We start from the raw sequence: 14,281 nt of genomic DNA, 5'->3' as shown, positions 1-14,281 counted from the left end.
AGATAGGAGCTTAGGCATAAGCACTGTTTGCTATTAACGCATCGCATGCATCCTAAAGATAGGTTATGATTGTGTGCGGTCACCTTGTCTTTGTGTGCATCTTGCATCATCGCATAGGCAAAAAAAGTGGAGACTTAGGAATAAGCTCTATGGACATTATCGCATTCATCACATGCGTCCTAGAACTAGGAATACCGCATTTGCATTGGAAAATGATTTGTTGTCGCATGAGTGTAGCATGATCGCATAGTTTGACGCATTCCCAGGAAACGCTAACTAAAGACCTTCTCAATCTGTTCCTTTGCATACTCAGTGTATCTACCGCATAATCAATCTTTTCTCAAATCCGCCACATACTTTTTATACCACAAACAACAACCCAAAATAACTATGTGATTTATTGGTTACCGCAAAATCTTCTTAAAAATTATCACCGCATACCATTTTCCCTAGTCCCTGAATTCGACCCTGGACTTACCAGGAACTCAGTAGAATTTATACTTGGATTTTACTGAGAAAACTTGTTGCTCAATGCATTCCCATCATCGCATTTCATTCCATTATTTCATCACATAAAATAACGCATTAAGGATCAACGCATCTCCACCCTTTTCTTTGGTTATCATATCCAACAAAGATGAATCTAATTACTTTCTTGTCAAAAATTTTTCTTAGATGATTTAGTACAAACACATAACACACACAGCCAAAGACTCGAAATCGTCCAACTTTTGGTTTGATATTCAGCAACCTTTCATAAGGCAACTTGAACCCAAGCCTTTGTTGAGAAAGTCTGTTAACCACATGGGATATTGTTCTCATGCATTCAACCCAAAATCTTTCTGACACATTATTTGCATGTAACATACTAGGATATACTTTTGCAAGGTGTCTATTTTTTCTTTCTGCCACTCCATTTTGTTGTAGAGTGTTTTACGTATCTTATACTTTTGCAAGTATTCAGAGAATTCATTAGACGTATATTCTCCCATTTTATCTGTACGTAGGCATTGAACTCTCTTTCCTAAATCATCTTCAACTTGTTCTTTGAATACTTTAAACTTTATAATAGTTTCAAACTTCTTTTTCATAAAGAAAATGCAAACATACCTGGAGAAGTCATCAATAAAGGTCACCATGTAGGGCATACTGTTGATTGAAGATTGCTTTACATGACCTAGGTTTTGATATGTTTTTGATAACCTAGGTTTTAAAAATGAGAGCTTGACATGAATAAATTCATATTTTATTTGATTTTTTCCAAATGGGGAGTTCGTTGGTGTATATTGATTTGTTAATTTTATTGTTGTAACATTTTTTAACATTTAATAACTTTCTTAAATTTGGAGTTTCATCTGAGTTAAAAGAGAGTTCTTTTGTGTGTAAAAATTTACTTGATTTGTAAATATTATTTATTATGTATATTAAATTATGGATCTAAAATATTATTATAAATGACTCTCTTACCATTCTCTCAAACTATAACAATAATTAATACTCAAAAGCATATTTCTCTCTTATTTCCATTCATTAGCTCTTTTAAGAACAATTGGCCAAAACAAGGGTGTTCTTAGTTGTGGAGCTTTGATCTCAACTTTTCAGTGCATAATGGTTTGAGCTATACAACGTTCAATTATGTTGTGTTAAGTTGTATGTCCTAAAACTCGTAATTTGTAAAGTTAAACATATTCTATTATCAATAAAGATGTTATTCAACATTTCTTCAATAAAGTTGCTATTGAATTTGTAAATTGCACTTGTAAAGACTAAATCCAATAAACTAAGATTCATGGCTTTGAACTTTATGTGGAGACATAAAGATGGATCAAGTTGGATTAAATAGACAAAACGGTCTATAGTATACAAATAAAGTTGGGTACCTTATTCTGGTAACACTATCGAACGCGGCCCACTCTATAGTTGTTACAATCTATTGTAAAGAGCTACAAACGAAATGATCCTGATTCATTCATATGTTGAATGAGAAGTGGGAGCATCTTATGCAATGAGTTTCCGTAAGATCGGACCAAGAAGTAAGTTGCTCTTACTTCACTATTTACTGTTTAAGACTGATTATTTCGCTTAGATGACCTAGGTAACTCGATTTTAATCCTGAGCTAACTATGAACTCCTGTTTATTCGTGATTATCCTTAGATTTGTATAGGTAAGGGTTGGCTCAACAACGTCGGCTCAATAAGCCTCCCATTTCAAGGATAAGACCGGGTAGATAGCTTGGGACATAAGGTGCAAGAAGGAATTCATACCTACCCAATTTAGGGATAGGAGGAACGTTGTTCTCTTAAAAGTTGAATTCAAGTCTTGAACAAGGAGTCCCACCCTCTCATTGGCCCGAGAGGGATCAGATTTCGTGATTGAATCACAAACCAATTGTTCATTAGAGGATCAGTAGAACTTAAGGAGCAAGATGTAATTTCGAGGGTAAAACAACATTTGACCCAGCCGTTATTATGAACAACCTGTGAAGGGTCAACTTAATGATAATGGTTAAATCAAGTGGACAGAAATATATCTATAATGAGGAGAGTGCAACTATCGAGCTATAGTAGTGTGACTCAGTAGTTAATAAATATTGATTAATTCAGTCTAAAGAGTTCAACCAATTAATCTTAAATCGTTGGAGCTCATGATCTGTAGGTTCATAAGATACCTATACTAGTTCGTAAAATATGAACACCTTGGATTAGTAAATTGAGTGAATTTGAAATCATTTCAATTTGAAGTGTTCATTTTGAAATGTTCAAATTGAATTTAGGGTTTGAATTTGAATAATTCAAATTCAAATTAGGGTTTGTATAATTATATTCGATATAGTTAGTTAACGTTTAATTTATCAAAATTAAATGAAATTGGAGAGTTTATAATATTTAAATATTGATTTAAATATTAATAACATGAATAGGATTCATGTTTAAAATTAGGTGTGTAACTAATTTAATATTTGATATTAAATTATTATTTAATTAATTAAATTTGTTTAATTAATTAAAAATAAAAATTAATTTTCTTTTTTATTTCAATTTCAGAAATGTGAAATATTGGTTTTGACTTTAGTTAATTTTGAATAATTAAAATTAAAGATTGAAAATGAAAATTGGAATTTAAAACTTGGTAGTGGAATTTTCCATATTTTGGTGAAGTGTGTGGTATTTCTCCTTAATTAATACACCTTGCCCATTAGTTTCATGTATTTGAAGTGGCTTCAACTGATTCTAGTAGGTCTTGCATGAAAGAAAAGGATAAAAAAATCTCTGAATTTTTGAGATTTGAGCGGGTTGATGCTGTGGAAAGGGAGTTTCTATTGAATCCCATCTTCTTCTCTCAAACCCTCTTGATTCTCTCACAAAATTCAGCTTAACTGTGAGTTCCACCACTCAAATTCAAGACTGGAAATAGTAGAGAAGATTTGGAGATGAAATTACGTGAAGAGCAGCTTGGAATTGGAGGAATTCTTCAGAGGTATGTGTTTCTTGAAACCCTCTTCTAAAAATCTAATTTTGCATGCTTTTAGAACTCAAAATAAATGTAATTAGAGTGCTTATTGATTTTGATTGCTTCCATTGCATTCTTCTTCATTCCTTCACGCCATTGTATCCTAGAGAGGACAGACTAGAGAATATCTATTACACCGGTGGCTGATATAAATAAATTATATATACAGTAGAAGGCTTGAATCTCCTTAAAGAAAGCTTTAGGGGAGTTTGTTACTACAGTATGATTGGCTGATTTTATTATAGGAAAAACTTGAGCAACATGTTTTGTAAATATGTCATGAATTATGTCATAACATGTTCTATTATATTGTTACACTACGGGCAACAGATTCTACACAGTAATTTTTCTTTATCTGTTAGTGTGATTTTGCAAATTTCATGGCCTGCCTTCTTTTTTCTTGCAAAGATGATGTATTCCTTCTTTGAAGATACTTTCAAAGCTAGCTATATATAATGTGATCTTGTTTAATTTTAGGGCTAGCCTCTTTACTAAAAAAATGTGTGTTTCGGGAGTTTTGAGATTAGGGATTGTCTAAGCCTTAACATTCATATATTGTGATTAAAAGTTTTATCTTTTTCGTGCGTGCATTGTTCCAACCGTCAATGAGACTTGGTTGGATTTTTGTGAGTGTGGCAAATCACTTAGGGAATAAGTGAGAACTCAAGATGAGTTTTTGATGGGTATTGAAGGGAGTTCAGTCAAAGCTTGTGAAAACCTTACTTATGAAGATGAGGAGATCTCACACTCAGGGGAGCCTGAGTACGTTGTTTTGAGGGGATCTCTGATGGGATTGAATCCCCAGTAGAAGCATATAATCGCTTTTGTGTTGATTTTGGAAAGATGAAAATTATAGGAAAAAAAACGAACAAACATCACATGTTGTTAATTTAAACTAAGCATGAATTATAAAATGAAAAGATGTATTACCTTTGTAGAACTCTTCCAAGCAACAATTCTTCTCCATTGGTGAAATGAAATCCTCTTCTCTGTGAGAACGCCTCCAAAAAGCCTTTCTTGCGAGGAACCCACTAATGGGAGTGCCTTTTTGAAAGCTTAAGGCAATTGAGAGGAAGATGGATACTTTTATGCAGAGAACTTTTTCTCTGTATTTTTCTTCAAGTTGAGAGAAAGAAATCAAGAAATTTAGCCATGTATTTAACAAAGTGAGGGAATAACTTCCTCACTCTCCCACTCCCCTGTAATGCAATTTAAATTAATTAATTAAATAATTAATTATTTATTTATTTTAAATAAAATGATATAATTAAATATCTAATATTCAATTAAAAATTTGAATTATATTCACATGTGCATCTCTCATAACCTATAGTTTTAATATGAATTTCATTCATTTAACTTTTAACCCATAGTTTTAATATTGATTTTATCCATATTAATTTATTATCTTAATCATATTCAAATACACTAAACCTTTCATATTATATAATATAATGTATCTACAGACATTATATTAATTGTATCATCTATAATTAGCATATGTCTCCTTAATTTAATTTGAACATTTCAAATTATTCTTTCAAAACCTTTGGTCCTCATTCATCTATTGTGAGCTAGTAAAGGTACCTACATATTATAAGCTCAAATGATTCGGGATTAATTAATTAATCAACATTCATTAACTATGGGGCAAACTAATATAAACCTACAGTTGCACTCTTATGCACTATAGGACAAGTTGTGTCCATGGATATAATCATACACATAGTCAATCATTCACGAGTTATTTGTATTTATAATTGGGTCAAATGTCTGTTTTACCCCTGTAACCTTAAGTACAACTGATCCTCTAATGAATAATTTGTTTATGATCCAACCATAAAGCAAGTCCCTTTCAAGCCAATGAATGGGTGGAGCCCCATTGTTCAAGTCTCAGAGTTAGTACTTAAGGGAACTACTCATCTACTTTTTCCCTATGGGAAGGAAGAAGTTTCATCTTGTGAAATTACATTTCTAACTCCCTATGCAGTCAAGTTCTCAAAATAGTAGGCTAATTGAGTCAGTATCTCAAGTCACTCTCACCCGTACAAATCAAAGGACGAGTCCTTACAAACAGGAGTTCATAACTCACTCAGGATTAAGATCAATTTACATATGATTATTTTGTCAAATATTAATATCTTCGGTCAACGGCATTACAAAGACAGATTAGTTATTTCATCGTCTAGTCTTACACAAACTATTTGTATAGGATATCTCCATTCACATGTCTCTACATGAGTGACTTGGATCAGATCTTTTGTAATAAAGTAGGTCGTATCCATAGTATCACCAGGATAAGACACCCAACCTTATCCATATACTATAGACCCTTTGGGTTATTACTTGTACATGATTCACTTGTATGTCAACTACATACTATTCAAGTTTCGTATAAATGACCTTGGACTTTTTTTAATTGAGTTATGCAATATTAAGACATAAAATAAAATCACAATTATTTTATTAATAATCTGTAAATTTTATTATTTACAAATCATGAGTTTAGAGCATAAAACCCAAAAATCTCATAAAAATTTTGGAGAAGCATTATTGTGGAAGCAAAGGGATCTCGAACTTAGGGGAGCATAAGTTGAAACTGAAAAGTAAGTTGTACTTCGTTGTAATTGATAAACTATTTATATAGTGAAGTTTCTTTCCATCAAGTACATAGCCTCCCAGATGTAGGTGATATTGCATTGATCTGGATTATCAATCTTTGTATCTCACTAAATTTGTTGTGATTGTTTGATATTAAGAGGTTGTTTGGGGCATTGAGTTGAGACATGATGTCTAAAGTTCATATGTCTGTGGAGTTCATATGTCTGTGTTTTGAGTGCAGAATTATTTGGTCTAAGTTCATATGTTCTGAGGTATCTGATGCAGTTTTTTAAACTCTAATAATCTACTTTTATGATGACTATTTTTGTTTTGAAAATTTTATATTCAATAATTCTACCAATATTTGTATTGAATAAAATATAGATTGCAATCTTTTTCTTTTAATTTTTAAAGTTTTTCTTTCTTCTTTCTTTCGTTCTTTCTTTTTAAATAAACAAAAGTAATCCACTATATTTTTTGTAGGAATATAGTTAAATAAAATGGAAAAGTCAAAATTTTCTCCATGAATTTCATCACCACCTTCTTCTTTTTCTTCTTTTCCTATTGTTGCTTTGTAATTTTACTCTGTCATGCATTTTTTTAATTGAATCTCCACAATCATCTTAGTAGCCAATGAAATGTCACCACATTTCTTCAACAATTTCAATTTCATTTCCTTCAAATTTGGAGGATAATCAAAGATTAAATCTTTATTTTTCACTACTTCTTGCCAGAAAATGTTTCAGAAAAAATATCTCCATTTTATAGTTTTTTTTTTTTTTGTTATGTGTTACATACTATTCAAATAAATACATGTTTTTCCAAATATAATTAACACTCATTTGGTATGTGAATTCAATTAAATAAAAATATATTTTGCAAATTTCTACATATAAACATTACATTTTGTTACCAAGTGCGTATTGTATGCTCTAGTTTATTATTTGGGTATTGTGCTTTATTTATTTTTTGTATTTGTACACCCCACTAGCTTTAGAACAAGTGGGAGATTGTTGAGGTTGATGCTCTAAATCCCGTGGTTTCATAGTTTGTAAATTTATTTGTATAAACAGATTAGTTATTTGATAAAATAAAGTGTTATTTTATTTGACATTTAATCTAGACAAAATACTATTATTTATATAATCAACAACCCTACAACATACTTTAATAGTCATCAATTTTATAATTGTCAAAGTTAATTATCGAAGATAATTTTCATTGGAGTTTGTAGTTGGAGGTGGTTGTTGGAGTTTAAAGTTGGTCTCATGAAGGTGGTATTAGAGTTGGCCGCGGGAGTTTGTCGTCAGAGGTGATTTTCGAAGCCTGAAATTGTTTATCGGAGTTGGTCGTGAGAAGGTGGTCATCAAAGTTGATCATCGAAGGATGATTTTCATTGGGATTTGTAGTTAGAGGTAGTCAAAGCTCGAAGTTATCACATGAAGGTGGTATTGAAATTGGTTGTCAAATTTCTGTCGTCGGAGGTGGTTGTCGAACCCAGAGTTGGTCGTCGGAGTTGTTCGCTCGAAGGTGGTCATCAAATGTGATTTTTGTCAGACTTTGTAGTTAGAAGTGGTTATCAAAGTTATTTGTCAGAGTTTGTTACCAGAGGTGGTTATTGAGCCCAAACTTGGTCGACGGTTTTAGTCGTGCGAAGGTGGTTGTCAGAGTTGGGTTACTAGAGTTTTCGTCAGAGGTGGTTGTCGAAGCCTGAAGTTGGTCGTCGACACCTGTCATCAGAGGTGGTTGTTGAAACCTAGAGTTTGTTTCCAGAGTGTAGTAGTGATAGTCAATGGTCAATTGGTGGAGCTATTGAAAATTGGAAGGAGGGAGAGTAGGGGTAAATTGATAAAATATACCAACTCCACCAACATCTAATGCTGGTGGATCAAACATTGAGTTGGTACAAACTCAACCCAACTCATGTTGGTGAGTCAAACACCCCATAAGTCATTCTATTTGTCAATAATCACGTTACAACATCGTGTTTGATATTTGTATTATGTGTTAGATCCACTTTATTTTTTCAATTGGTATCAAAACAGGCCCCTATCTTTTCGGTGTATTGATTCCAAGATTGTCTCTCAACTAAGATGGACACTATGAAATAAGGTAGATCTACTACTCGTCCTCCGATTTTGGATGGAACAATTTATGCCTACTGAAAAGCATGTATAATCCATTGATAGCAAAGCTTGGAAAGCAATGGTTATAGGCTGGTCTCATCCAGATGTCACTAATTAGAATGGTGCTAAGATACCTAAGCTAGAAAACGACTGGACTAATGAAGAAGATGAAGCTTCTAAGGAAACTCGCGTGCTTTAAATGTAATTTTCAATGGTGTAGACAGAAACGTTTTTTTGTCTCATCAATACTTATACTTCAACTAAAGAGACTTAGGAATATTAGAAGTTGCTCATGAAGGAACTTTTCAAAGTGAAGATGTCAAGACTACAACTCCTTTCGACAAAATTTAAAAACTTGTAGATGCTTGACGATGAATCAATATCTGAATTTAATGTTGTCTATTGGACGTAGAAAATGAATCTTTTACTCTGGGTGAAAAATTATCTGAAGAAAAACTTGTTGGAAAGGTTCTCAGATATCTACTTAAGAGATCAATTTGATATGAAATTAACTGCTATAGAAAAGGTCAAGATATTTCCAATATGAAAGCTGATGAACTCATGCCCCACTCACTTTCGAGATGACTTTTGATGACAGACCTGAAAAAGGGAGGAAAAAAAAGTTACTTTACAATCATATATGAATGACCAGTTTGATGTGACAAACAAGGACTCTTAAAGATAATCTAACATACTCCATTTTATTTGTTAAAGCATGAGGTACAATGTTGCAGGAGTTGCTTTCCTTTATTATTGCAAAGAAGATTATATTCGTATTCAAAGATCTTCTCAAGACCGTGACATACATAGAGCATGGATTTGTTTATGTTAGGGTTATCCATTTTGAATAAGATTGTTATTATGATAAGGATGTTGTCAATAGTCATCTAGACTAGCCCGAAATGTGTTCATCTATTGTCTGTCACTGTGAGTGAAAAAAAATAGTTTACTCATACTTAGGGGAGCCAATGTTTCATTGTATTGAGAGATCTCATACTCAGTTTGGGAGAAGCTATTTCATAAAGGTGAAGGGAGCTAGTGCTTAGGAGGGTCTATATGAGGGGATCCCTAAACATAGTTTGAAAGTACATTTGTGAAAGTAAAGAGATCTCAAACTTAGCCTAAGTTGAAATGGAAAAGTGGGTTGTACGTGAGTCATTGTAGAAGAAGTCTTGTACGTGAGTCATTGTAGAAGAAGTCTAACAAGTAAATATTTTGATGTTATTGCTTAATTCTTTTAATAGTGAAACTTCCTTTCACTAGGCATACTACCACCCAAAATAGGTGATATTACAATCAAACTAAGTTATCAACCTCTATGTCTCTTTATCTGTACTCTTATTGTTTGTTATTCAATTTGTCTACTTATGGATTGTTTTGTTACAATATGTGCTTGACTCGTAGATTCACTTTAAAATTCCATCTCCAATAATTTTCATAATTCTCACCATGACTACCTAGATTTTAACTTTACAAGAGAGAAGTTGAAGTTGATTTCATCGTGGATTTGAGGTATCTAATTACCATTTATTTAGAAGCTTTTGTAATTATTTACACGAATACCACATTTGTTACATGATACAATAATTTACATGTTAAAATGTTTTACAAAGTCGTACACATTGTCTAGATTTATGAGTAATGCACAATTATCACAAAAATGAACATAACTAATTGGTATAAAATATGTACTATCAACCTTGAAATCAAATAAAATATTATTATATTTAGTGGCAGAATATCATAATTACTCATAAAAAAATAGACCAATTAAAATATTTCATACATTTTCTTTTGTTTTAGTGAGAATTCAATTTCCTTACTTTCAAAATAGGTTACTAATATATGCATTTTAATTTAACCGAATTTTGGGGTTGAGACGTTCTTAGTTTCATTTTTACCTAATCTTGAAATGTGGCGACTAGATGTCAAATTTCGAATCTTGAGGCATTCATAATTATATTTTTATCTTTAGATTTTTAAATTAGTTTAAAAAACCATATATATATACTAATAACGATTTACTTATCATGCATGTGCTTATGAATTTTATAGTTTATTATATTATTTTTTATGTTTTAAAGGTTAGTGTGAATGTTGAAAATTCATTTATATTTATTAATTGTAAATCATTCTGATGAAGTATATTGAAATAGCTTCTACTACTCTACACTTTATAAGTGTATATGAAACAATGAAACTTCCTTCTAAGAACAAAAAAAAATGTAAAATTAGCAACAGATATAGAAATTCGATATGTAACACCAACTACACCTGAATAGTGGTGCTCTGTTGACATAAAATGTACTTATTCAACTTCAAAATTAACTTTCACATAGAATAAATCTACTTTGTAAAGTGAAAATATGAAAGACAACCTTCATTGTTCTAACATGTCTCAACAAACACCTAAACTCGATAAGTTGCCTTTTATATGGATCACATCCATACATTGATGAATATCCGATGTATAACCACCTACACAAAAACAATCAACAGACATCTAAACTCTAAGAGTCATGTCCCAAAGATTGAAAGATATCAACGGATATCTAAACTCGAATAGTCACATTTTTATACATGAATCACATTCCTATAGGAATGGATACATGGATGCAATATGTGTAATCATTTGAATAGTGTCCCATCGACAAAAGGTTATACCTCTATCGTTCTAACATCGTTCAATAGACACCAAATGAAAAATCGTACTCAAAAATGGAAGACAAAGTAGTCATTTATTAAAAATGTAGGAACAAAAAGAGAATATAAATGTTCTCCTACTTTCACTCTTTTAATATAGTATAAATAGATATATATATATATATACACACAAACAAATGATTATTAAATTAGCCTAAATAAGCTTTGGAGTAGTCGAGAAGCATTTTTCGAAAGAGGTTTGAGATTCCGTAAACAACTGGAAGATTTTCCTTAAATTAATTGACAATAGAGCAATATGTTTACTTCATATTCATTGACTTCAAACAAGAATCTCTCTGTTTTATTTATTTATCGGAGCATTATTCTCTATCCTTTTCGGTACTTTGGACGGCTGTTCTATAATCTATGGGTTTATTTTTCTCAAATCTTCCCGTCTGTTTGACAAGAAAAGATCTGCAAATCAAACAGCATTAAATATTTAGGTCTTCTAAGCTGATCAACATTCAACTCCTGGTAGATTCTAAAATAATTAAAATCATTTTTGTTATTTTTAAAATCACCCTAAAACATATATTTAGTTCTTTAAAAATAATTTTGATGATATAAAATTACATTTAAATGTGTAAATTTTAATATTAAAGTAATTTTGAACGCTTAAATGTGTGTTAATTTTGAGTGATAAAATGTTTAAAAGAGCCTAAAATTTAATATTAAAGTTTGTAATTTATCTAGAAAATAATAATGATAATAAAAAATATATCATTTAGTACAACTTAACAGGAAGTAACTTAACAAAAAAAAAAGAAAAAAAAAAGACTACTTATAAAAAATAGACCTAATAATAGTCTTGATACATAACTTTTTCAGAAGTCGAAGCTGGAATGAGGTGAGAATTCAAATTCCTTATCATCGCAAGAGGTTAGTAATATACCATTCATAGTTTCATTCGTACTCTTGAACCTGGAAATGTGACCACTAGGTGCTGAATTCGAATTTCAAATCTTGGGTTTAAAATATTTATAGTTTTATTTTTATCCCTTGATGTATAATCCTGTGTCATTCATTCGATAGAAAATTCTAAAAATTACCCTTAAACTTATAAAGTTTGAAGTTATACATATATTAGTTTCCTAAACTTCTATACTATATCTTTCTATCAAATCTAGGTATTTTAGTACATACATTTGCACGTACATATTTTAGTATATGGTCTTCAAAAATATGGGCTACTGAACAAGTGAATCTGGAGGAGCCACTTCCGGTATCTGAATGCATTCACAAAGAAATTGTGAGTTTAATGTTAATAACACCTCAAAAAAATCATTATTATTAATAACACTTGAAAAATCATCAAATAAAAGGAAAATGCTTTTTTTTCAAATGATGCAATGATCTATTGAGAGTAGAAAGAATGTGTAAATTTATGTTTATTTTGTGATTGAAGGAAAAACTAGGTTGGCTTGACGTTGAAATACACAATATCCTCGTAGTTTTAAGGTTCAATTCCGAGTTTAATCGTAACTTTGAAGTTTGCCAATTTAGTCATGGAATTTTTAAAAGTGTCTAATAGGTATCTATACTTTCAATTTTGTGTCTAATAAGTACTTGAATTTTCAATTTCGTGTTTTATAAGTCCACAACATATTGGAAACGTTAAAAAAATGGACATATTTAATATAAATTTTCATGTATAATGAAACTCCAAACTTTCAATTTTGTGTCTAAGTCTCTGGTTTTTAGGCTTGTCATTTAATTTTCAAACAAACATTCAAAGAATATTTTTTGAAAAAAATAAAGAAATAAAGAAAACCAAATAATTATAAAGCCAACCTACATTCAACTAGTCTATATTCCTTTTCTTAGAAAGATTTACACTTTAATCTTTTATATAAGACATTTAAAACGAATTGGTAAATATTGTTGCAAATAGGCATGTCTCATAATTTATCAAAATAAAAAATTCAAAGTTTGTAGCTTAGATCAATAAAACTTGAAAAATTGGTGAGAAAAATAAAATAGAATAGACATTAACAAAATATCGTACCTCTCCAGGAACCCATTTCTCTTTCATCCAAATGCTAACATCCACAGAACTATTTTCCTGCTGTAACTTATTTCTGCATAATCGAGAAGAGAAACCGAACTTAAAACATAACTTTCTAACTTCTTTAGGTGGTACAAATTTAGTAATGTGAAGTTGCTTGAATTTAATTGTTATCGAAAGAAATGATGTTTAAGCATGATGTTTGGAATGAGAAAAGATCACAGGACTCAGAGGCAATGGCTCCTTATTCTACTCGAGAGACAGACCATGTAGCATTTGTCAACCTGTTTAGGCACGAGCACATGCCACGTTCATCAAATCCGCTTTTAACTTGAGTGGTGTTTTGACCAACATTTCGTGGTGTGAATTAAACAACCGTTATCTTTACTTTACACTTCCTAGGATGGAGATTTGAACTTCTAACCTTCTAGGTCAAGAATATAAGCCTTAATTAATACTCAAGTTGGTTTTTAACAATAGTGGTAGTAACAGCAACCATATTAAAAATCAAAAGTGTAAATTTGTTTATAATATAGGTGAATCTAGATTAAAATATTAGTCATTTATCTTTTCATTATAATTAATTATTTTTATAATTAAGAGATAAGTGACCAATAGCTCATCCTGTCGTCATTATCTGCCGTCCAGCAGCATTTCCGGCCGTTTCTATCAAAAGTTACGCGATTTGGGACAGAGCATGGATTTTCCCGCTTTAACTTCAGTTTTTTTCCCTCGGGTATCAGTTCTTTTTTCCGAACACATTCGTGTTTTCAGGTTTTCTTTCATCTTCTTGAGCCCCTGTGAGTTTCCAGGTCCCTGGATTTCATCACTAAAATTTGCGTTTCATTCCTTCCATTGCTCGTAGGGTTTTCTGATCGTGTGGGCCTTCATCCTCCCCTAAAATGTATCAACAAATTAGAACCATTTTTTTCTCAATTGAAGCTGAATGCACTGACCCCGCAGTTGCTACCTCCAATTGGTAGAGTTTCAAATTGCAAAAGCAGATTAAAACTGGAAACAATCTTCCAAAGAATACTGAATTTCTTTCCAAGAATAATGTACAAGTAGTCTATTAACTACAATAACAAAATCAAAACTTCAAATCCAAAACCTCTCTCCCTTTTTTTAACCCAAAAGGCAGACACGTGAAAACAAGGAAATCTAGAATTTGCTTCTACTGAACCAAAAAACTGTCTCCACTTGGAAGTTTGGCAATCCACTTTCTACAAAATTTCTCAATTTTGACTTACTAATCTGCAATTCCTCATGAGGCTAATCCTTTTCAAGAAAACAAAAAGAATTGAAGTTCAAATTTCTAAGCTTGTCAAACTATAG

The 14,281-nt window shown here is 31.4% G+C and overlaps 1 protein-coding gene across 3 annotated transcripts in view; it reads right to left on the bottom strand.

Moving 5' to 3' along the window:
- Positions 1 to 11,904: 11,904 nt before the first annotated feature.
- Positions 11,905 to 14,281, bottom strand: part of LOC120072048 (Zinc finger C-x8-C-x5-C-x3-H type family protein) — a 54,695-nt gene continuing 52,318 nt past the window's right edge. For 2 of the 3 annotated variants that reach the window (XM_090310862.1, XM_090310863.1), the window contains exons 9-10: positions 12,947 to 13,019; positions 11,905 to 12,167 (exon numbers count right to left, since the gene is read on the bottom strand). In XM_090310862.1, the coding sequence (XP_090166988.1) occupies positions 12,129 to 12,167; positions 12,947 to 13,019 (112 nt within the window). In that variant the 3' untranslated portion in view covers positions 11,905 to 12,128. Of the gene's footprint in view, positions 12,168 to 12,946; positions 13,020 to 13,558; positions 13,844 to 14,281 lie in introns of those variants that run through there. The other variant, XM_090310864.1, reaches the window with a different exon arrangement.

This window comes from Benincasa hispida, chromosome 2 (genome assembly GCF_027475165.1).
Source record: "Benincasa hispida cultivar pf3 chromosome 2, pf3_genome.v1.1, whole genome shotgun sequence".
NCBI lineage: Eukaryota > Viridiplantae > Streptophyta > Magnoliopsida > Cucurbitales > Cucurbitaceae > Benincasa > Benincasa hispida.
Note: the sequence above shows the minus strand (reverse complement) of the source record. Positions and strands in the feature narration are given on the sequence as shown.